This window comes from Odocoileus virginianus, chromosome 30 (assembly GCF_023699985.2).
Source record: "Odocoileus virginianus isolate 20LAN1187 ecotype Illinois chromosome 30, Ovbor_1.2, whole genome shotgun sequence".
Classification (NCBI taxonomy): domain Eukaryota; kingdom Metazoa; phylum Chordata; class Mammalia; order Artiodactyla; family Cervidae; genus Odocoileus; species Odocoileus virginianus.
The window spans coordinates 38,310,354-38,334,909 of record NC_069703.1 but is presented as its reverse complement, the minus strand read 5'-3'; the positions used below and the strand labels follow the sequence as shown (position 1 = coordinate 38,334,909).

General features: G+C 52.6%; 1 protein-coding gene across 6 annotated transcripts; it reads left to right on the top strand.

Annotated features, from left to right (window-relative positions):
* The first annotated feature begins 2,195 nt into the window (after positions 1-2,195).
* FGR (FGR proto-oncogene, Src family tyrosine kinase) lies at positions 2,196-20,951 on the top strand. Of its 6 annotated transcripts, none has more exons than XM_070459010.1 (13): positions 2,196-2,393; positions 9,811-9,873; positions 10,834-11,063; positions 11,537-11,639; positions 12,410-12,508; positions 16,042-16,145; positions 16,603-16,752; positions 17,433-17,588; positions 17,717-17,896; positions 18,662-18,738; positions 18,976-19,129; positions 19,901-20,032; positions 20,138-20,951. In XM_070459010.1, exons 3-13 carry the CDS (start codon positions 10,844-10,846, stop codon positions 20,344-20,346), a joined length of 1,584 nt encoding a protein of 527 aa, XP_070315111.1. In that variant the 5' UTR covers positions 2,196-2,393; positions 9,811-9,873; positions 10,834-10,843; the 3' UTR covers positions 20,347-20,951. The 6 variants fall into 6 exon arrangements, with proteins under 6 accessions (XP_070315111.1, XP_020764793.1, XP_070315110.1 ...); XM_020909134.2 differs by having other exon boundaries at positions 10,831-11,063; XM_070459009.1 differs by lacking the exon at positions 2,196-2,393 and adding an exon at positions 8,344-8,828.
* The last annotated feature ends 3,605 nt before the right edge of the window (positions 20,952-24,556 follow it).

Sequence of the window (24,556 nt, the reverse complement as noted above, 5' to 3'; positions counted from 1 at the left end):
CGCATCTGGTCAAGAGAGAGCCAAGATAATCAACAATGAACTGAGAACTACTCTATTCTAGATTGTGACGATGGCCATGAAGGAGACAAACTCTGTGCTAAGGGCAAGAATAAAGGGACCTCCTTAGATGACATGGTCAGGGATGGCTTCTCTGAAGAGGCAGCACTTCAGGTAAAGGATAGAAAAGAGCCAGTGCTGTGAAAAACAAGGGAAAGAGTGTTCTAGGAAGAGGAAACTGCATATGAGAAGATCTTGAGGCAAAAAGTCAATGTATTCTAGGAACTGAAAAGGATTGCAGTGTGGCTGAAGAGGAAGATGGCCCAAAAGGAACTGAAGAGGTGGGCAGGGGCCACGACTCTTGTGAAGCCATGAAAAGGGTTTGGATTTAGTTATTTTTCACTATTATTGAATTGTATTTTTGTTATTCCAAGCAAAATGAGAAGTAAACCATTAGAGTTGGGTTTTTGAGTTTGTTTGTTTGTTTGTTTACCATTAACATTTTAAGCAAGGAACTTATGTGGTCTGATCTGCATTTTAAAAGCAGAAACAGTTCTGTTCTTCCATTCATTTGGATATTCAGTCATTGATTCTTGGATATGTTCATTTGTTCTTTAGTTCTTACACTCAGTCATTTATTTTTTCATTGGGCACTTTCATTTGTTTGCCTGTTAGTTCCTTTGCTTCTTGATTGACTCATGCACCCCTGTACTCAGAGAACCTGCCTCTCTGTGCCAAACCTTGCCTGGACTCCAGGAGCATTGCCAAAAGCCAGACACAGTCCTTGCCCTTGAGGAAAACAGACCCCACACCCCACACCCCAGGAACCAGTGGTCGCCCGGCAAATGGTGCTGAGTGCGCTGCTGGAGATGAGAAGCCAGAACCTGAAGGATGCCAGAGCCTGATAGACTGCGGGGGACGGGGTCCTCAGGGACAGGGGTCAGTGTCCTTCATGTCTGTGGTCTCTAAACCTGACAACTGACCGGCAATGGTAAATATGTTTGTTAACTGAACAGGTGGGACAATGGTCAGGCAGGAAGTGCTTGATAGTGGAGGTGATAGTGTCCAGCCAGGGTGAAGCCACCCTCCCCAAGACCCTGCACCTCCATCTCCTCCCCTGTGTCTTCCTCCCCACTCTTCCTCCAATGAGAAAGGCATTCTTACCTGCACCCCACTGTTCTCTGCCGTCCCGCAATCATATTGAGACACACCTAAGCACACGCATGTGCACAAACACACAGGCATTCACATGCATCCCTGCTCACACACAGAAACACACATGCCTACATAATAGGTCCCCGTTGTTGATTCCAAAATTGTAGTCATCGTGTTCATTGCCTACAACCACACACTCACACATCTGTGCTTACACCCCTTCCCAGCCTCCCCACCATATCCCAACACACATACTTCTCCACCAAACAGCCTTCCCACACACATCTCATCCTCCCCAGGCAAGAGAGATTCTTGTGGTCCTGGTTGAAGGCTGAAGAAGTAACAGTGGTGGAAATTGAACCCCAGGTTGAGGAGAGGGGCCTCGAACCCTACTAGTTGGAAAGGCTAGAACTGTTGTGATAGAAATTGCTATACTTAGCTTTTCTAAAAGGTAGGTGGATGGGGAGGCTGACACCTTCCTGCTTGCTCAGTGTAGCAGGATGGCTGATTCCTCTGAAAAGCACAGAAGGGTCTTCCACTGCTCCTCGCTGTCCTAGAACCTCTCCAGGCCCAGTCCCCAAAGATGGCAGAGCATGGTGACTGGAGGCCAAGCAGCTCTGATAACAGCAGCCTTGGGTCAACCGGCTGTGAGAATTTGGGTTAAGGCCTGTCCCCGTGTGGTCCTCGATTTTTCTCAGTTGCAACGGCCAGAGGGCCGAGCAGTGGTAGAGAAATGCCCCCTCTTAACCTCAAATGCAATAACTCTAAATGAGCAGGTGCTTCTGGGTGTGAGGAACCTGCCACTTTGAAGGGGGTCTCGGGGAAGTCTATGCTAAGGGTTCAGGTCAGCGGAGAGGTGCTGGGATGGGTCGGGGGTGGGTCGGCGGTGGGCGGGGAGAGGCCTGGGAAAGCTGAGCAGCGGTAACTCGGGGGAGGTGGGAAGCGGGGGCGGGAGGGCCTGGGATGTGAGGGCCCCTCCCCGCTGCCGCCGGGCAGCTGGCTTGGGGCTGGGGCGTGACTGCAAATTCTCCCTGTCGCCACCGCCACCGCGCGCGCCGCCGCCGCTGCAATAAGAGAAGTCCGACGAGGCGGCTTCCTCCTCCCTGACGAGAGGGGGACCGCGGTCAGAGGCGGGCAGCACCCCCGTTTGCTCGCCCCCACCCCTTTCGGCACTCGTGGCTGCTGGGAGCCCCGGCCGGCTAGCCCCAGGGTCAGTCAGAAGCGGTCTCGCCTGGGACCAGGTAGGAGCCGTCGGGGGAGCTGGAAGGGCCGGCGGTACCCCGCCCCCAGCCCCTTCGTGGTTAGGAAGAAAGGGGGACGTGGGGTGCGGAGAGGAAGCCCTAAACTTGGGGAGGAGAGCTGAGGGAGTAGAAGGCCAAAGGGACCTCACCCCGAAAAGGACATAAGAAGGAAAACGGAGGGACCCTGGAGAGTGAAAAACTGATACAATTTGGGGAGAGGGCTGAGGGAACGCGGGGAAAGTAGACTAAAAGGACCCCCCCAAAAAGATCTGGTGGGAACCTGCAGAAACGAAGTTGGGAAGGGGCTGAGTCGGAAGAGGGAAACTGGGGGGATCCCCAAAAGGATCTGGGTTGAGAAACTAAAAGGGACCTTGAAAGTGAGAATCTGGGGAGAACCTGAGGGGTCTGGAAGAGAGGAACGACTTTTAGGTGGGCGGGGAGGGAGTCTGCCAGAAAGGAGTCAAGGAAAACCGTTTCTGGAGGACGCGGAATGTGGGTCGCAATCCCGAGGGTCCAGGAAGTCTCTCTATCCGGAATCAGCAGAAGTCGAAGGTGGGGTGAGGCCAGCGGCCGGGAAGGGAGGGGAGGCTATCACAAGCGCCCCCCTAGACGCTGCAGCCCCGCACAGGTGGGCGGGTCCCGGCTGGCGAGGGGACTCCTGCAACGCGCAGGAGGCGTGGGTCCCGGTTTCCTGGGGAAGTCCCCGCCCTCGGCAGGGATGGGCCTCTCTGGGTGCCCCCTCCCCGCCCGCAGCGGTGATCTCGGTCCACGTTCCTCTCGGGATCCGGGAATTGCTGGCCGCCCCGACGGAAATCCTGCCTTTGACCGCGATTGCCGGGAGGGGCTGTCTCCATGGTTACAAGAGGGCGGAGGGACTGAGCCTTGCTCTGGGCAGCCGCGGGGCTCAACGCCCGCGTTGCCCTCTGTGGGCCCCTCCCCCGCCCCCATTTTGAGTCCTTAGTTGGGGGCGAGCTGCGGGGCAGATAAGTAAGGCGACGATGTGCGAGTGTTCAGGGATCGGGGCGGCGGGAGATCTGCAGTCTCAGGGTCTTAGCCAGACTGGAACCTTGATTGCTGTGTGACTTTAGGCAAATTATGGGGCCTCTCTGGGCCTTAATTTCCTCATTTGCATTATGTAGGAAATTATCCCTGCCCCTACCCAGCTTCCACCCCCCAGCTTATCCCCAGTCTTGGGACTGGGGTGCAGTAAGCAGTTTCCCCCACCCCCATCTCCCACCCCACCCGGTGTTCTCGGGGTAGCCTCTTCAGTTTCTCATAAGCGTAGAGCTGGACCAGAAAGCCTGACAGGGCCTCCAGGGACAAAAACACAGGTGACTTCTTATAAAATAGATATTTGTGGGTCTGTTGAGGCCCCATACTGAGAAAGTCAGCCAGTTTGAGACTGTCCTTGACCCTCCCCTTATTATTATTATTATTATTATTATTATTTTTGGTGATTTTTTTGTGTGTGTGGGTTTATGGTATAAACACCGGTTTGTCAGCAAGTTTTGCTCTTCTCAATTCCAAATAATGCAAAGTTCAAGAATATGCATTTCATTGCAACTTCGTTTTCTTTTTTTAAATTGTTTTATTTAAAAAAAATGTTTGGCCATGCTGCGTGGCACGTGGGATCTTAGTTCCCCAACCAAGGATTGAACCCATGCCTCCTGCATTGGAAGCATGGAGTCTTAACCTCTGGACTGCCAGGGAAGACCTGAAACTTCATTTTATTGAAACCAGTGATCCCTGAGTCTTTTGACATCCTTCCATCTGTGAGTGTGGTGGTGGGAGAGCGAGGCTCTGTTCCCACTTCTCAGATGGGAAGATGGAGGTTCGGGAGTGAATAACTGACAGGTCAGCAGTAGGGACCCAGAAGCCGGGGCATCCTGTCCCTGATGTGGTGAAGGATGTAGACAGAACTGAAGCCTACATTCCCTCCTCATCCCGACCAAATTCCGTTGCCCTCTGGAGAGGAGAGGGGAGCCAGGGGGGCAGTGGTGAAAAAACATATGGGTTTCCTGGGCTGTGTGGCTGGTTCTTGCTTCCCAGTGGGTGTGAAGCTGTGAGTGAGGGTGGAGAGTGTTTGTGAGTATGGTTTGGGCTGTGAGTGAATGAGCTTGAGCATGTGAGCATGTGTGTGGGTGTTTGGGTGTTCTTTGCAGCCACCTGGGGCTGATGTGGCAAAGGAAGTGGCCAGACCTTGGGAGGATGGGCAGGGGGACCCCAGGGCGGGGGAAAGAGGACCCAGGGCCCTTCCTGCACAGTCACCCAGGCTGGCCTCTGACCGGACCTGGGGAAGGGTACTTCCTGTCTGGCCGCGCTGTGAAATTCAGACTCCTACTCCCTCCGTTCACCCTGGACCAACTCATGGCTTTCCATCCCCCAAGAATCTCAAGTCCCTCAAGATCTCTATTTTAGAGGCTAGTGGGTAGGTTTTCAGCAACCGATGAGAAAACACTTTTACCAACAAGAAGTGGAGAAAATTCAGCTGACACGGTGAGGACCCTGTGGACGGGAAAGCTAGTGTGGCCCCTCCCTCACCCCCACACACTGGCCTTACCAGAGTGATAGAATCAGAGCCGGCTTTGTCTTCTTAGCCCCTGGGTGTTAGGGGTGGGGGTGATAAGGCCTGAGTGATGTGAGATGGTTGGAGGTTCTATGAGAGATGCAGGCCTCAGTGAGGGAGATGGAGGCTCAGGAAGGGCACGAGAGCCAGGGAGGGGTGGAAGGTCTCAGTGAGGAATGGAAGCCTTCATCAGAAGGGCCAGGCCTTGGCGAGGGATGGGCTGCAGCGAGCCTGAGACTTGGGCCTGCCCACCGGGCCAGCCTGAAGCCCTGAGGAGAAGCCGGAACTCTTGCTGGATGGTGGTTTCCTGTGCCTTTTCAGTCCCAGTTCCCTTTTGGTGAAATCCCCCAGGCAGCTGGGCCAGCTCAGCCCTCCCACCTCACCCCAGCACTTCTCTTTCTTCTCTGCCCCATCACAGAGAGGGAGCCCTTCTCCTCCCTCGGCCTTGGAGGGGGCTTCCTCAAGGGAAAGGATCCGAAGTGAAAGTTCACAGAGCAACTAGAGTGCACCCGGTGCTTTTAGGGGCTTGACCGCAATTGAGGCTCAGGAGCAACCCCAGGAGGCAGAGATTTAGATTCCTATTTTCTAGGCGAAGAGACTACAGCTCAGCGAGAAGTGAAGCGACCTGCCCAATGTCTCAAGTCGGGTAGAATTTGAGCCGAAATCAGTCTCCAGATCCCACAGATACTTGGCAGAAGTCAGGGGGGAACAGGACATCCTGTGTCTACATCAAAGCCCTGATGTGCTGTTGGCAAGTATAGACCTCAAGAAAGGATGGGTGCATCTCGGGCTCCTATGTCCAGGAGGAGGGGTGGGAGGTGGGCAGTTTCTCCGCTTTGTGGCCAGCTGCCATATATATGGCAGGGGTGGTATGATCAGTTGTCCAGGGACTGGGTAGGAAATATGACATTCACCAATCAGAGAGGGCATGACCTCCCTGCTCAGGCTTTGGAGAGCACAGCTGGGAACAGAACTCTGTACATGAATTAATAGTGCTGGCTTTGAATCCCAGGTCTGGCTGTTTGACCTCCAACAACTCACTTCCCCTCTCCACACAAGAGAGAGGTAGACTGATAAATCATCCCTGGGGGCCCTTCTAGCTTTGCTGCTTATGGTTCTCAGTCTTTCTTAATCACACTGGCCAAGAGCCTTTCCAACAACTGCACAGAAGATAGAGATGCAAAAACAGAGGCTCAGAAGGCTGATGTCATTCAACCAAGGCCCCAAAACTCGGGAGGGCCACAAAGAAGGGGAGATGCTGAAGGTGGGAAACACCATGGTCCAGGATCGGACCTCAGCTCTGACATCCACAGCCTGATTTTGACCCAGATCAGACTTTGAAAGCCAACTCCTGTCAACCAGATGTTCAAGAGGCCTGTTTATTAACAGACTCAAGTCCCTGCAGTGACCAGAACGCTTGTGGCGGGTCTCTGAGCCGCTCCCTTTGTAAGCAGGCAACCTATATCGGTGCTGTGAAAAGAGAGACCTGAATTCAGATTTCTAAGGGCTATTGAAAATCGGTGGTTGCTGAGAGACCCTGGGAGGTCACTTCCCCCACTCTGGGCTGTAATGAGGATTCAGGGTGTGTAGCATGGCGCTTGGCACTCTGTGAGGGCTCATGAAGGCGCATACTGTGTTGATTTCACGAGGACTTCAAAATACAGCAGTGCTTATGATGGACTTTGGAGCCAAATTGATTGGGGTTGTGTTTTAGCTTCCCCTTACTCGCTGTGTAGGTAGTCTTTGGGAAGTTATTTAACACCTTTGTGACTTGGTTTCCTTATCTGTAAAATAGGGGTAATAATAAAACCTACCTCATAGGGTCACTAAATGAGATCAATCATGGGACTTGCTTGGCATTGTGCCAGGCACAGAGTGAAGTGAAGTGAAGAAAGTTGCTCAGTCGTGTCCGACTCTTTGCAGTTCCAGGGACTGAAGCCTGTCAGGCTCCTCTGTCCATGGAATTGTCCAGGCCAGAATACTGTAGTGGGTGGCCATTCCCTTCTCCAGGGGATCTTCCCAACCCAGGGATGGAACCCAGGTCTCCTGAATTTCAGGTGGATTCTTTACGGTCTGAGCCACCACCAGGGAAGCCCCAGGCACAGAGTAGGTGTTTAATACATTAACGTTTTAAAACTAATAGTTGTCGCCTCCCCACCCGCTTCCCCAGATTTCTAGGAAGTCAAATTATGCCCCTAGGCATTGGTAGCTTGTAGCTGAGATGAGAGCTAGGAGGACAAAGATTCCTGGGGGCTGTTTTCATGCAGATGCCGAGCAGAGAGGACCCTCCGTGTTCCCTTTCTCTTTCCTCTTTGTCTCTTTAGTTCTCTGTCTCTACCCCTCTGTTTCTCAGCCTCTGTCCCCCTCTGTCTCGCTGCCTCTCATTTCAGTCTCTGTTTGTCTCTTTGTTTCTTTCTGGCAGTGGTGTGCTGGAGCCAGCTACCTAGTACCGGCCCTGGGGAGCTGATTCTGCAAATCTCTTTCCAGCCCAGCATTCAGCAAGTCACTTCGGTAACTTGAAATCGGCCATGGTGGGAATATTTACACCATGGAAATCAGCAAATGCTACAAATCTGGGCCTTTTTATTCCCCCGTTTCTTTTAAGAGTCAGTGTACCAGCACGGACACGACTGAGCGACTGAACTGAACTAAACCGATACCAACACACCCTTACCCCTGCCCCCGCTGCCCATGCCATCAGCCTTGCCGGGGCTCTCCCTCTGCCTCCTTCTTGGAGGGTCTCTGAACCCCCTCCCCATTCCAGGTTTGCAGAATTCAGGGATCCTCTTAGGCTGATTTTTAAAGGTGGGGGTAACATATACCTGTCTATTGTTGGCAGTGGCAGCATCATGTCTAAGTGGGGACTCAAGAGATCGTGTAAGTTTGAAACTCGTAGAGAGGAGCTCTGTGTGGGTCTGTGACTGGGGGAGAGGAAGACTACATATATCTCTGGGTTTCCTGGTGGAGGCTCATTACACCTGTGTGTGCTTGAAGGAATGGCTGGAATCCTCTGTGTCTGTGACCAGGCAATGGAGAGAAGTGGTTCAAACCCTGGAACCAAACGCCAGGATACCTCATCTGTGTGGCCTTTGGCAAGTTTCTAAACCACTCTGTGCCTTGGGTGCCTTAGCATTAATAATAATACTTAACCTTGTAGAGTTGTCATGAGAATAAAATGAGGTAATATGTATAAAGTGTTTAATGCAGTGGCTGACATAGAGGAAGGCTGTAATGGGAGAGGCTCTGTGTGTGTGTGTAAATGGGTGAAGGCTGAAGGTGTGTGTCTATTCCTAGATGTCTATGTCTGTGAATCTGTACAGAGGAGCTCAGAGACTCCATGTGAGGCTCTGTTGTGTAGCCGAGGTGACAGGGGTGTCTGAGAATGTGTTGGCAGGGCTGTGTGCCGTCTGAGATGTGCGCGTGTCTTCCTGTGAGAAGACCTCCATTCTCACCCTGAAGGTTGTGTTTTCCTCTTACCCCCGTCTGACCCCTGAGTGCCTGAAATCCCCTCCCTTGGCTGGAGATGCCCCTCCTCCACCTCTGTGTCTGTACTCTCCATGAGCCTCACCAGCCCTGAGCACCTTGGAGGCTTTCACACAGTGGCTTCACCCCAGGGGAGGGGTCCTGAGGTCCTGAGGCGAAGATCTCGGCAATGGCTTGGTGAACGGGGGCTATTTTGGAGCTCAAACCACAGCCCGCCTCATAGTTCACCACATGGGTGTCACCCCCTACACATACACGGGAGAACGGTTGCAGCGGAGCATGAGACAGGCTGGTGGGTCTAGAGCGAGGGTCACAAGGCACTGATGTGACAGGGCCATCAGCCAAGCAGCTAGATCTGGTGGATCCAGGAAGGCTTCCTGGAAGAGGTGAGTGGTGCTGGCTGGACAGGTGGGGCCGGACCCATAGAGAGGAGAGGGGGGATATCCGTAAAGGGAACCAGACTCAGGAGTGAAGAAAGGCAAGGCAGGACACCTGTCCTGAGGGTCCTCTGGGAGAAACGGAGGCACACCGGGTTGGCCCCACCCTGGAGCTCACATCTGAGGAAGTTGAGCCCTTTCCCCGGCAGTTCCTCTCTAAGTGTTGCAATGGCGGAGTTTCTGGCAGGGCGTGGGGAGCCCTTGCTCAATGACCTGCCTGCCTTGTCACTCAGAGGACACAGCTACCGGGAAAGCCTTGGCTCCCTTGGGGGCACCCCAAGTCAGACCTGGTGGTCCTGACTTCTGACTTGGGCCTTTCCATGGTGTGGAACAAGCTCTGGAGGTAGGTTCCTCCTCCCCTCGGCTACTCCATGTGGTCCTGGGGCTGCTGGGGTTTACCCAGACCAGGGTGGGTGCCAAGGCAGGACCCAGAGGGAGGGCTTGGTTTTAGAAGACAGTGATCAGAGGCCTAGGGGGAACCGAATAGGGCCGACGGAGGCCTGGGTCTACCCCAGAGATGTGCGTGCGTGAGTGCACGGGTCTGTTGGCCTGAGCGGGCAACCTGTGTGCGCGTGCCCGTGTGCACGCTACCGTGCACCGGGGCCTGGGCTCGCGCGGCTTAGTTGTGTTGCTGTGTGGCGGTGCTGCTGAGCCCACTCACCAGGGGTGCGTGTACGTGTTGCGTGTGACTCTGCTGCTCGTGTACTGATGTGTCAGGTGGAGATGCGTGTGAGAGGGCTGGCGTGGGTGGTGGGTCTTGTGTGAGGGTGGATGTTTAAGTGAGCCGTGGAGGCCAGGACGAAAAGGAAGGAGGAGTCCTGTCGGGGCAGAGCCCAGGCCCCTGGCTTCCCTGGAGAGGACGGGCGTGGGCATCTGGCCGCCAGAAGCCTGGCAGGGACTTCATCTTCCGTGTCCTCTGTCTCGCCCTCAGGTCTCCGGCCCCTCCCAAGGACCATGCCGCAGCCCCACTGACGCAGGAGTAGGGGCCTGAGGGGTGAGTGGGGGCTGAGGGCTCCCCGGGTCAGGAAATGGGGTGGCGGTGGCCTCTCTGGGCCCCACAATTCCTCACAGCCCCTTCCTCCTACAAGGGCCCTGTTGCTAGGTAACAGATGGAGGAGCCAGAGTGAGGCAGCTTGAAAGGCCAGAGGCTGGACCCACGACAGGAAATGGCCTTGATCCCCCTCTGCAGGGACTCTCCAGGTGCAGGCACACAGCCCTCACACTCACTCACACACAAACATGCATCGACACACAGACATGCGCACATGCATGGACACGCACATACGCACACGGACTGATGCAGACCTGCACACACAGATACACACACGCAGACAGGCACAAGTGCTCCCACACAGGGCCACACGCATGGTCATGACACACAGACGCACTCACTCACACACGCCTGCAAACACAGACACACACACCCATGCTGACACAGAAACGCGTGCATATGGACACACTCCAACAGATATGAGCACACAGAGTCGTTTCATACAAGAACGTCCACACACTCACATACACACAGACACAGACATTCACAAAGAGCTGCCCAGACACACACAAAGACACGCACCCATAAGCAAACTCACAAATACTTAGAGACACAAGAAAGATACACACACAAGCACTCTGAGGGGGGTCATAGAAACCCAACACACTGAAGCAATAGGAGGCAAAAACATATAAATAACATATAAATAAACATCCCGAAACAGAAAACCAGTCCCGTGGAGGAGATACATACTCTCCAGAAACACTAAAGCAGCTGTGGGGGTGAACAGAATGGTGACCCCGCCCCCCTTTATCCCTCCACTTGGGGAGGACCCCCTCCCCCCAGGCCTGAGCAAGGCAGCTGCACGCCTGTGTGCGTGTATGTCAGTGTGCGTGCACATGTGCCTAGGGTGGCAGGTTTCACAGGGACCCCCGAGTGAAGCATGCCCCCCTTCTATAGCAGGGCACCTGGCATGGGCTGTGTGTTCTGCAAGAAGTTGGAGCCGGGGGCCAAGGAGGATGGTAGCCTAGAAGGGGACTTCAGGAGCTATGGGGCTGCAGACCGCTATGGCCCCGACCCTACTCAGAGCCGGCCTACATCTTCCTTTCCCCACATCCCCAACTACAACAGCTTCTCCCCTCAGCCCGCCAGCTCCGCCTTCCTTGATGCGGGCACCATCCGGGGCATCTCAGGTGAGTCCAGGGGCCTGGAGGCAGGCACTGACTGGACCCTCACAGGACCTCGGGGGAGGAGAGACTTGGCCTTGTCCTTCGTAACCTCCGGGATGACTTGGGAGACACAGCCCTGCCTTTAGCGCCCAGTCTGAGGGAGTGCGTCCAGCCTTACCCTCAGAAACCCCCATCTGAGGGGCAGACAGAGCTCTGTTCCCCGTCTGACAGAAGGACTCGGAAGACTGTTACCAGTGGGATGTCTGCTTGGTGGGGGAGAGCAGAAGGGACTCCCAGGGAGCCCCCAAGGGAGGAGGGATGAGCTCGATGGTATGTGTCCTGAATCCATGAGGTCCAAATCAGAAATCCACTGGATTCCAAAGACCTTTGAGCTCAGGGCGCTGTCGCAGTGGGGAGGCAGAGTGCCTGTATGGGGAACAGGACTCTGGGGGTGTAGCTTCTGGGGGGCCCTCTGATGAGTAACCCTGGCTCTGCAGGGATTGGGGTGACCATGTTCATCGCTCTTTATGACTATGAGGCCCGAACGGAGGACGATCTCACCTTCACCAAGGGCGAGAAGTTCCACATCCTGAACAACACGTAAGTGATCAGGCCCCCCCAGCTCAGGACCCAGAGAGGAATCTTACCTGGTCCTTGTCCTCAGGAAATGCCAGTCTAACTGGAGAAGGAGACATGACAATAACAATCTCTGGGTAACTGCTACTATGTAGGGGAAGCCTGAGGAACTACGGGCACGGAAAGAATACCAACCAGGGCCTCGAGGGTAGCAGTGATCAGGGCAGGCTTTCTGTAGGAGGTGATTTCTAAACTGAGACTAGAAAAACGAAGAGACATTGAAAGAAGAGGTAACAAAAAAGGAAGAGAGTTAGAATGAAACTAAATGATGACTTCTGGAAACCACCAAGTGGTTCAGTATAGGAGGGTCATAAAGTCTGAAGTGCAGAACAGATCCTGGAGGACTGGGTGGGAACAGATTCCGCAGGGCTTTTTAAGCCATCTTGAGGAGTCTGGATTTTATCAAGAAGGAAATGGAGCCATTGGAGGGGTTTTTAATGGGGAAGTGACCTACTTAGCTGTTCACTGCCTGCCCAAACCCCAGCCCAGCTGAGGTGCCAGAAAAGAACGCCAGGAGGCCCAGATGTCCCCGCACAGACTCCTTCTGCTGAGAAAAAGCTCCCAGGGCAGCTGCAGTGGCTGGGGGCAAAACAGGCAAAAGCCCTGGGGGTGGTGTGTTCCGGGTGAGGGGTTGGCAGGGCCAGTGTTCGCCTGATCCTTGATGTGACCCTGCCTGGCCCCACGGTGCCCCAGGGGCTAGGTTGCCAACGAAACCCTCTGTTCTGTGTCTCCAGCGAGGGTGACTGGTGGGAGGCTCGGTCCCTCAGCTCCGGACACACTGGCTACATTCCCAGCAACTACGTGGCCCCTGTGGACTCCATCCAGGCTGAAGAGTGAGTAAGGATGGGGGGACGCCAGCCTCAAGGGCAGGGCTCTGGAGTCCAGATTCAAGGCCACTCTTGAGCAAGTTGCAGCTACACTCTCAGTCTGTCTCCTTATCTATAATCCTGTAAGGCCATTGTGAGGATACGAGAAGATAAGAGAGATGATACTAACAGTTGGTAATATTATCCAGCACATACCATGTTCTGAGCACTATTCAGAGTGTTTTCTGTGTATTAACAAAGTCAGAAACTAATACTATACTGGTTTACAAATGAGGAAACTGAGGCAGAGAGGAATTAAATATCCTGCCCAAGTTCACATGGCTAGTAAATTCCTGGAGCTGGTATTTGAACCCAGCTAGTCTGGCTACATTTGCTAAGCATTATATGTATATGAAAATGCAAGTTAGTCTCACAGTCATGTCCAACTCTTGGCAATCCCATGGACTGTAGCCTGCCTGGCTCCTCTGTCCATGGAATTCTCCAGGCAAGAGTACTGGAGTGGGTTGCCATTCCCTTCAGCCCAGGGACTGAACTTGGGTCTCCTGTGTTGGAGGCAGATTCTTTCCCAACTGAACCACTAGGGAAGCCATATATAAATACATATTCTCTCAGCGATAACAACAATGTACGAGCTTTTTAAAAAACCGTGAAGTGCTAAACACATAGAAGGAGACATTACTTAGAATAAATTCTGTTAAGTAATCAAAGAAATATCATTTTTTAATACCCTGATGAAATTGAGATACTGTGACAGGTACTTTATATACCTTGATTCATTTAATTCTCTATGGATTTTACGGACGAGGAAACTGAGGCTCACAAACAGTTTTTATCTAGCTTCACATATACATCCATATATAGGAAAAGTAGAGATGGGAGAGACCGCAGAGTAGGAGTCACAAGGACTTGGTGACTGATTTGCTGCTGGGTTGTGGGAAGTGAGAGGAATCCAAAGTGACCCAAAGGCTTCTTGTGGAGCCAAGTGGGTGCTGTTTGCTAAAGTGGGGAACCCAGGAACAGGTACAGATACACGAGGAGGGGTTTGCTTGTTAGGTGGAATTCATGGAGGGGAACACTCACAATTAGGTCAGCAGTTAGATTGGGTATGCTTTGTATGAGAACTGCCCAGCCATGCTAAGCCATGTGCCGGCATTAGCCCAGATGAAGGGGCATCCTTTTCTAACCATCACTGAGATTCCTTAGTTTGTTGGCTGTGGCTCTTGCAGAGGTCACGCCTGGGCTGGGGTGGAAATTCAGGACTCTTCAGAGTGGAAAGAATCGTCAGAGCTGCACAGAGGAGTGAAGGAAGAAAATGAAAGAGACTGGTCCTAGGACCCAACTCTGGAAAAAGCTGGACGTGAGGGAGAAGGAGCTGTTGGCAGACCAGGCCAGGCCAAGTCAGAACAACCAAGAAGGCAGAGGGGAGGTTTCAGAAAACAAGAGAGGGAATGTCAGAAGCTGCCACTGGATTTGGCAACAGGGTTGGCCTTGGTCAGACATCCCTCCGCGTGAAGTCAGGGTGGAGGCCAGACAGCAGAGCCTGGGAGGGAGTGGGAGGTGAGGAAGCAGAGACCCAGTGTGAAGGGCTTTTTCAAGTGAAGGAAGGTGAGAGATACAGCAGAACCTTGGTGGTAAGATAGAGCTTAGAATGGTTTCCTTTGGGGAAAGAAGAAGTGTGGCCACATGTAGGGGCTGGTGGGATGGAGAGGAGGCAGATGGGGGCTGGCCGCTGGGGGAGAGGTGTCCCTGAGCAGAGGCCAGTGGACGGGCTCCAGAGCTCAAATGGCATGAGGCCTTCATCCGGAGAGGGTGATAGGAGGCTTCTTGGAGGAGAGGAGAGGTGATGAGGCACGTGAGAAGTCTGGGGGTCCACATCTCAGAGGCAGTGTCATGAAGCTCTGAGAGGTGCTCCGTGCAGCGTTGTGGTTAAGAGCGCTGTCGTGGTTAAGAGCGCAGGTCCGAGAGCAGACAGCTTGGGTTCCTATTCTGGCAGCACAGCTTAAGAGTTGTGTAGCTCTGGGTAAGTTGCTTAACCACTAGGTATTTCAATTTCCTCATCTGTCTAATGGGGGTTAATAACTACTTATTTCACAATATTGTTATAAGAATAAAATGGATACACACATGTAAGACAGCAGAGCCTGACACAGAATAGGTGCCGTTATTGTTGTGTCAATGATTAAGGAAGTAGCTAATATCCCGGTGTGAGGAGGGGGCAAAGCATTGAAAAAACTTGAGAATGTGATCTGTCTACATAGCTTCTCCTTTCCCCACCCTGCCTGCCTTCCTGGACACTACTCGCCAACACCTTTCCTTGTTCCCCAGACTGTGCTTAGTAACCAGGCATAGCTTGACAGTCCCAGAGTTCACTGAGACTGCCACCTCCCTTAATTTGAAAACTGTGTTCCTTTTAATTCAGCCCAAAATGATCATAAGCCAATTTAGCGATCAAATGACACCTGAGTCTTCTGTGGCACCTATGGTCACTTTGGCTGTCCTCGCATTGTACTCTCACCATTGGCTCAAGGCTACAGTTCAGTCCCAGGAGGTATATCCAAGAGATAGCAGGAATACTTGAGGTCTCAGTTGAAGTTGAGACTTAGAACAACATTCAGACTTTAGAAAGTGGAGGAAAAGCAGCAGTCAGAACTGGGCAGGAGCAGTTCAAAAGAGGGAGAAGGGGACTTCCCTGGTGGTCCAGTAGTTAGGACTCAGCGTCCTAACTACTGCCTTGGCCTGAGTTCAATCCCTGGGGCAGGGAACTAAGATCCCACAAGTCATGCTCTATGGCCAAGGGGGTAAAAAAAGAAAGGAAGAGTAGCAGAAAAGGGTGTTGTTCTGGATGCCAAATGAGGAAAGGGTTTGAGGGGCATGTGGAGAGAGGAACCAGAGTGACTGCATGTGATGATGGGAAAAGAAGTAGGGCAGGAGGCAAAGGTTTTAGATAGCGCTCATCAGCTAGCCTTGTGGGCAGGTCAGTTCTCCTCTCTGAACCTCAAGTTCCTCATCTGTAAATGAGCCTATGGAAGGAACTGTAGTGACCCCCTGATGACGTCTAGCAATTTTAATTCAGGAGACACTCAGGAGATTTCCCTAGTGGTCCAGTGATTAAGAATCCACCTTCCAATGCAGGGGACAGGGATTCGACCCCTGGTCCTGGAGCTGAGATCCCACGTGCCGTGGGGACAGCTAAGCCCATGCACACAACTACTGAGCCCGCCCTCTAGATTGTGTGAGCCCCAACTAGGGAGAAACCTTCGCAGTGAAAGGAAGATCCCTTGCAGCCAAATAAATAAATAACTAAGAGGGAAACCCGGAGAGGGAAGAGGAGAAGCCTAAGCTTCATAGGGTAACTTCTGTGTGCCAGGCATTCTCTACATCTCTGCTCTGTGATCCTCCTTGTCAGGCTGCAAAGCAGGTGTGTGATCCCGTTTCATGGGTGAGGAAATCGAATCTTGGCTAGTGAGGTGACTTTTCCTGGGAGGCTCAGTTGGGGGTTGAGCCAGGTGTATCTGACTCTCGCTGGCCTTTCCCTACAGGTGGTACTTCGGAAAGATCGGGAGGAAGGATGCTGAGAGGCAGCTGCTCTCCGCAGGGAACTCCCGAGGGGCTTTTCTCATTAGAGAGAGCGAGACCACCAAAGGTGAGGGTTCTGCCACTGCCCACCCAATGGGGGCAGGCTAGCCATTTGGGTGGGGCTAGGAGCAATGGGCTTCCCTTGTGGCTCAACTGGTAAAGAATCTGCCTGCAATGCGGGAGACCTGGGCTCGATCCCTGGGTTGGGAAGATCCCCTGGAGAAGGGAAAGGCTACCCACTCCAGTATTCTGGCCTGGAGAATTCCTGTATAGTCCATGGGGTCGCAAAGAGTTGGACACGATTGAGCAACTTTCACTTTCACTTCACTTTCAGGAGCAGTGGGGTGGGGCTTGGGTCAGGGCCAAGACTGGGAGAGGGTTGGAGGAGCTGAGCTAAGACAGGGACTGGGTTCAAGGGGTGTGGCCATCCAACTTCAGAGTCCCCAGCCTTTTGGGCTTCCCCAGGCTCCCAGACTAGGGGTGGTAAAGAGGAAAGCAGACCCAAAGGTGATCCTTGCCCACAGGCGCCTACTCCCTGTCCATCCGGGATTGGGACCAGGCCAGAGGCGATCACGTGAAGCATTACAAGATCCGGAAGCTGGACACCGGGGGCTACTACATCACCACGAGGGCCCAGTTTGACTCCGTGCAGGAGCTGGTGCAGCACTACCTTGGTGAGGGCAGCCCTTCAGGCTGGCGTGCGTTTGAGATTCCTGAACCAATCGGCTGCGACTGAGGTGCCCAGGGAAGGGAAAGGGCTCCCAAAACAGTTGTGCCTGGACTGGAACTAAAACCCAAGTTGTCTGGACGCCTGGCCCAGGATCCTGCTCTGTAAGTTTCCAGAGGAAACTGAGGCGTGAAGCTCTGCATGGTCGAGAGCACCCCCCTAACGTCTGAGCTGAGTAGGAGACTGAATGAACCTGACTTGGAGGATGGGCTCTAAGGTGGAGGAGAAGTTTAGCATCCAAACCCAGTTTTTGCTTTGGTTGATTAGGCCAAGCATAGGTCTGTGGAAGGGTGAAGGCTTCGTGTCCACACCTTTGTCTGGAATTCCCAAGTCCATTTCCACCTGTCAGAATCCCATCTTATCCTTGGAGGCCCAGCTGGGGGCCACCTCTTAAGGGAAGGCCATCAATCCTTACAGGAATTATCTCTCCCTCGGGTGCCACCTCCTTCCCAGGGCAGCAACATGTTCACCTACTCAGTGGGCTGGGTTGCCTTCTGCCTTGGCCTGTGACCCTCAGCTGTGCTCTAGTGGCTTATAACTGGTCTTGGAGGCTGGGGTTGGAATGAGGAATGTGTGGAGCATCCTGGCCGCCTTTGACCTTCAACTTCCCAATGCCCCGCTGCCCAGAGGTGAACGATGGGTTGTGCCATCTGCTCACTGCGGCCTGCACCACCATGAAGCCGCAGACGCTGGGTCTGGCCAAGGACGCCTGGGAAATCAGCCGCAGCTCCATCACGCTGGAGCGCCGACTGGGCACCGGCTGCTTCGGGGATGTGTGGCTGGGTACGGAGGTCCCGAGAGCGGGGGAGGGGGTGTGGGTGGGAGTGGTGGTGTGGGGGATCGGGGCCGAGGCCGGGGCAAGGTCTGGGCGCGGCAGGGAGCTGGTCCAGACAAGCCTTTCCACTCAACAGGCACGTGGAACGGCAGCACCAAGGTGGCAGTGAAGACGCTGAAGCCGGGCACCATGTCCCCGAAGGCCTTCCTGGCGGAGGCGCAGATCATGAAGCTGCTGCGCCACGACAAGCTGGTGCAGTTGTACGCGGTGGTGTCTGAGGAGCCCATCTACATCGTGACCGAGTTCATGTGCCACGGTGAGGGGCGGGGTCAGCACGCGGGGTCTGGGAAGGCGGGGTTTTCGGGGGGATTCCCAGTTTAAGGTGGGTTTATCTGGGGGAGGAACCGGGGTGGTGATTTGTGAAGGGACGAGGAACGCTGGGCAGAGGCCGAGTGAGGGGCCCTGGAATGAGAAAAAAAACACTGGGAGTTTGGGCGGGGCCAAGGTAGACTGGGCGGGGTCTGTGCCCGGGGGCGGAGCCTCGTGGGGCGGTCCGAGACATGTGGGCAGAATAGGGTTGTCGGTGGGAGTAGGGTCTGGGCGAAATCCGTGAGGGGTTGAGGCACCTGGCGGGATCTCGAGTGGGTGTGTGTGTGGGGGTTGGGGCGACGCGGATCTAGGGTGAGAGGCCTGGGAGCAGGGGGCGGGGCCAAGCGAGAGAAGGCAGGCCCTAGGCTGGGAGTGGGGTCTTAACTGCTGCTTTTCTTTCTTTCTTTTTTTAAAATTAATTTATCTTAATTGAAGGATATTTACTTTACAATACTGCGATGGTTTTTGCCATGCATCAGTATGAATCGGCCATAGGGATACATGTGTCCCTTCCACCCTGAAGGTCCCTCCCGCCTCCCTCCCTATCCGTATCCCTTCGGGTCCTCACAGAGCACCAGGTTTGGGTGACCTGCTTCCTACATCAAACTGGTTATCTCTTTTGCATATGGTAATGCACATGTTTGGATACTAGTCTCTCAAATCATCCCACCCTCTCCTTCTTGCTGCTGATTTTCTGAGTTCTCCTCCCCAGGTAGCTTGCTGGAGTTCCTCAAGGACCGGGAGGGTCATGTTTTGAAGCTGCCCCATTTGGTGGACATGGCAGCACAGGTAAACTGAGACAGCCACCTTTATCTCTCAGAGCCCCTCCTATTATCTTCCACAAACCCCTGGGTCCTCCAGCACCTAGCCTGCTCCTGGAAGTGCAGCCCCAATGCCTGGACCATCTGTGCAACCTGAGGCAGGACCCTGCCTCTCTCTTTGGGCCCCACTCTGAAAAATGGGATTTTTTCAAAAGATCGCTTACACAAATATGGTGTTCTCATCTCTCTATACCTTCGCCCCCAGGTTGCTGAGGGCATGGCCTACATGGAGCGCATGAACTATATCCACCGTGACCTCAGGGCAGCCAACATCCTCGTCGGGGAGCGGCTGGTGTGCAAGATTGCTGACTTCGGGCTGGCCCGTCTCATCGAGGATGACGAGTACAACCCCCAGCAAGGTGACCTGCCTCACCCCTCCTTCCAAGAGCTCCCCAGTGCACCAAGGGGCTGCCCTGGGGCCCTGCCTCCTCCCAGACCATCCCGGACACTTCTACTCCGATATAATGTAAAAGGCAACTCTGGGTTCAAGCCCAGTTCCTCCACTTACCAGCCATGTGGCCTTGGGCAAGTCACTTAACCTCTCTGGGAGCTGTCTTTTCTCACAATGGAATTCTCAGTGAATAATCCCAATGAAAATACTCAGACAACAGATATTTATCAAGCACCTCCTATGTTCCAGGCACCTCTATAAATCTCAAGTGAAAGACCATAGAGTGTAATAGCAAAAACGCTGTAGCCAGAATGCCTAGGTCTGAATCCTAGCCACTTGGAAGCTGCATGATTTGGGCAAGTTATTAACTACTTAGTGCCACCTTTTCCTCTTCTGTACAATCGGGATAATACTAGTAAAAAAAAAAATATTAAAACTCACAGGGTTTTCCTGAAGGTTAACATGAGTTAATGCACGTAAATTGCTTAAAACAGTGCCTGGCACATGGTCGAGGCTATATGGGTGTTAGCTATAATTATGATGAGAATTATTACAATGTTTGCAAAGTGCCCAGCACTATACTAGACCCTTAGCAAGTTCTGGCTAGATACCAGGTCTTTCCTGTTATGCCCAGAGACCTCTGTGCTTAGGGTTCCCATCCCTAAAGATGCCATTCTTTTAATCCAGCGATTCTCAGGGATTTCTTCACTAACTTTCCCTTCTCCCTCGATCTCTCCAGGGACCAAGTTCCCCATCAAGTGGACAGCCCCAGAGGCTGCCCTCTTTTGCAGATTCACTATCAAGTCAGATGTGTGGTCCTTTGGGATCCTGCTCACTGAACTCATCACCAAGGGCCGAGTCCCCTACCCAGGTTTGCTGGGGGAGTGGGGGTGGAAAGGTGGTCATGGGAAGAGCCTCTTCCTAGCTGCCTCTTCAGAGGGCCAGGCCCTCTGACTGACGGAGCCCTACCTTACAGGCATGAATAACCGCGAAGTGTTGGAACAAGTGGAGCATGGCTACCACATGCCGTGCCCCCCAGGCTGCCCAGCATCCCTGTATGAAGTCATGGAACAAACCTGGCGTCTGGACCCAGAGGAGAGACCCACCTTCGAGTACCTTCAGTCCTTCCTTGAGGACTACTTCACCTCCACAGAACCCCAGTACCAGCCTGGGGATGAGACATAGCCTGATTGGGCATCAACCACCTCTCTGGGGGTGCCTGCCAACCCCTTCCTATTCCTAGGGTTCTGGTCCCAAAACCTCCAGGCCTAGAACCCTATAGAGTCCTAGCATGTCAGAGTAAGCAAGTTGCTTTAGGTTCATCTAGGGCAACCTGTTCATTTTAAAGATGGGGCAAATTGAGGCTCAGAGATCATCCCTCACCCACTCTGGCCCCAAGCTCTATCTCTCCCCTTCCCACTTAAGCCCCTACATGCCTCTAGCCTTCCTGCCTGTGCCCCTTCCCCCCAAAAAAGAAATGCTGAGATTTTTTTCTAGTTATTTATAAAATTGTATATCCTTTCCCTCACTTACCTCCTGTCCCTGCTTTCTTACCTGTCAACCCACCCTGGTCCAGACCCCCAGAATTCACCTCCTACTCAATTCCCTCATGTCTGTAAGTTACAAACACAGGAAAAATTTCTGTCAGATTCCTTTCCCGCTGGGTGGATGCTGTCGTCCACAACTGGGGTCCAAGCCAGGGTGAAGGAGAGGGTTGCTGAGGGCTCATCACCTCTCTGAACCATGTGTGTGTTTACTGATTTTGTAAATAAGAAGAGTGACCATATGAATCCTTGAGCCATGAAAATTTCTTTCTGTGGGAGGGACGGTGGTCAGTGGGAGGTGAATGGGCCTGCTTTGGCTGCTGGGAGGAGGAGGAGGTTAGAGAGAGCCCTAATGCCTGCTAATCACAGGGCACCCAAGGTGTGTTCTAGGACACCCCAAAGTCCTGAATCTCATCCTCATATGAGCTTAGGATGAGCTGAGAGATGGATATAGAATCAAGTAACTGGAGATCAAAATATCCCCTTCATTACTGATGTGGCTTTCAGTCTGCATGCAGTGGTTTCACTAAGTCTTTACTTGATTTCAACAGATTTACTGTTCATCACGGGCACCTCAGCAGAACTTCAGGCCTCCTCCACTGAGGCAGGGGGAGGACCACAGTGAATCCTCTGCAGCTCCCCAGAAGGGACAGAGGTAGGGCTGGGTGGGCAGAGGCCTGAGAGTCTAGCTCCTTGGATTTCACTTGGGGCAACTCTGCACCCAAGGGGCTTTTGGAGAGGTTTGGAGGCAGTTCTGTTAGTCACAGTGATGGGGGGGGAGGCTCCTGCTGGCATGTAATGGACAGGGAGTGGGGTACTTAACATCCTGACATGCACCTGTGCAGTGAAGACTTGTTCTACCCCCTGGGTCCCCCTTTGAGAAACTCCTGCACCTGATGTGACTCTGGGTGGAAACAAGAACAGGGAATAAGGATTCTCACCTCTCCCATCAAGAAGTTGTTGACCCTTAACTCACTAAGGGAAGAGCCAGGGGAAGGAGTCTGGGAACTGGGAATCAAGGCTATGCTTGGCAAACAATGACTCAGTATTGGCTCTGTGAAGGGCCCTTTGCTAGGCAGGAGCCTGGGAACACAGACCTGAACAAGACCTGTCCCTGTCCTGGAGGAGTTCACAGTCAGGCCTGGGAGAAATAGTAATAATAATAACTCATTTATTAAATGTCAGCTGAATGCCAAATGTGTTTACGGTCATCTTTTTGTTTAATCGAGTCCTGAATCTGGTTCTATGATCAGCCCCCGATTTACAGGCAAGGAAACTAAGGCCCAGGGATTACCTGATGTACCAAGCTCACACACATATATGAGACAGAGCTGGGATCTGAACCAAGGCCCATGATCTGTCTACCAGACCTTGCTACCTCTGGGTTTTGGGGAAGGATCCTGTCTGCCCCAGTGGATGTTTAGGGGATGCTTCTGTCTCTAAATATTGGTAGAAGGATTCCCTGGAAACTCCCCAAGTTGAGCGACCTAAAGGAAACAGGATGAGGTGGCCAGTGCAGATGGAGCATTCCCTGTGCTCAGCCCTCTGCTAGGGATGGCTGAACTGGAGCAATAAGATGCAGAGAAGCCAAATGGCTGCTTAGAGAAATGGTCGCAGCGTTGGGAGACTTCGCTTTGCATACTCCAAGTCTCAGGGGCCAAGGCTTCCAGAAGGCCATGGTCTCTGGCCAACCAAACTCATAAGAACCTGATGTTTAAATCAGAGGCCCAGTGTTTCCATTTGCCATGGAGTAAGCAAATAATAAGAGCACAGCTCTGGAACTGTCGTGTAATGTTGTGAATCTTACCTCTACCACTTGCTAATTGTGTCATGTTGTACAAGCTATTAATCGCTCCAAGCCTCAATTTCTTCTTCTGTGAAATGGCAATAAAATGCGCAACACATGTTAGTTGTCTTTGTCACTACCATTTATAGATCATTCACTCTATGTGAGGCATCCTATACACACATGCTGCCATTTAATCCTTGAAAAGTCTTATGAGGAAATAGCTATTATATCTTCATTTTGCCAATAAGAAAACTGAGGCACAGTGAAGTAGATTCTAGGACATAAATGGCAGAGCAGGGGTTTGAACCAAGTCCTCTGACTACAAAATCAGCGCTCTTAGTCTCTAGAGCTTTTTCTTGGGACCAGGATATTCCCGTCTGCCCCCAAGGGGCTCTGCCTGGTACCTGGATATCTGTTTAGTTTAGATGATGGCCCAGCAGGGCAGTGAGCCACCTGGAGTCCCCCAGGTCCCCATGACTCCTCAGCTGAGACCAGAGCTGCCTGAGCCTGGAATCCCTCTGTCTACTGGTTCCCCGTCCCTCCCTCTGATGCAGCCGAATGAATTCTCCCTTGCACCCCCTTTTCTGTGCATCCTTCTGTTCCCTTTAGATAGAGCACAATGCAATTGATTAGGCCTCTGTTTTCTCAATTTCAATCACATCCTCGCCCTGCCTCCCTGAGATTACAGGCGGGTCACCTTGATTGCGGTTTCCACCGTTCACAAAACTCTTCAGTCATTTACAAAACCATCTCTCGCCTCATTCACTCCCCCACCTGGCTCTTCTCCTCTGCGATGCGTGATTTTACTGGCTTAAGACTCAGAGGGCAATTTTATTTCCAAGTTCATGGTGGGGGAGGAAGACACGTAATTGACTAATGCTGTGTGTTTCACATGCATCATCTAATTCGAGCTTCACCATGAGGTAGCGCAGAAGTAGGATTATTCCTGTTTTACCAAAGTGGAAACAAAGACTCTGAAAGGCCACAACGCTTGCTCAAGGTCACTCAGCTGGACAAGAGTCAGGATTTGAACCCAGATTCGTGTGACTTCAGAGTCTCGGGCATCCCTCTGTGTCTCATTCCCTTATTTGATGGAACAGCATGGGACAGTGTGATACTAACCCAGAGTCAGCTCCAGGGAGGACATGCTGCAGACTGGGGTGGCGGTAGCCCCACATCTGCTGGACTTTTCATAAAAGAGCCGACTCATTTATTAATTTCACACACATCTACTGATGTCTCCTGTAGGCTGGTCCTGACCAGGAGGCAGAACAGTAAACAATTACAACACTTAGGGGCAAGGTCAGTCTGGAGACCAAGGGAGACTTCTTGGAGGAAGTGAAAGAAAAGTCTGCCAGATGAAGCAGCCAGAGGGTGAGATCATCTCCCACTGAGAGAATAGCTTGTGCAAAGGTCCAGAGGTGTTGTAGAGCAAGGTCAAGTCAAGCAAGTATAAATAATTATATTTGGGAGGGTTGAGGTGAAGGATGAGGCATGGAAGAAGGAGGTTGGAAGGCCAGAAACACAAGATACTGGGGGGTCAGGAAACCAAGGGTTATGGTCCCTGAGTTGAGAAAAGTCAGTCAGAAAAAGCTTGGGTGGCCTAGGACATATTGGGATGAGTCTATTCTGGATTCCACTGCTCTGGTACTGAGCTGGGTGGACCCACTATCCACTCCTGGAGTTCTCTCCCAAATACCATATCAAAGTCTCCCTCCCACTCCTGGAGATACACACACCCACCCAACCACCCACCCCTGGATGGTCTTGCAGTGATGTCTGTACTCTCTCTAGTGGCCATTCTGGGCACTACATCCAAAACTGCAGGAAACTTTCTGGGATAGAAGAAACCTTCAGAACCTTCCCATCTCTCAGGATGGGAGAGAGAGTCATTCAGTACAGTTCATGCTCTCAGAAAGCTCACAATTTACTGGTGGTGAGCGTGAAGAGCACAGGAAAGCAGAAGATGTTGGAGATCAGGAGAGGGTCCTAACCCAATTGTGCAGGGGGACGTCTTCTCGGAGGAGGTGTTTCACTACCAGAGACTTGAAAAAGAAATAAA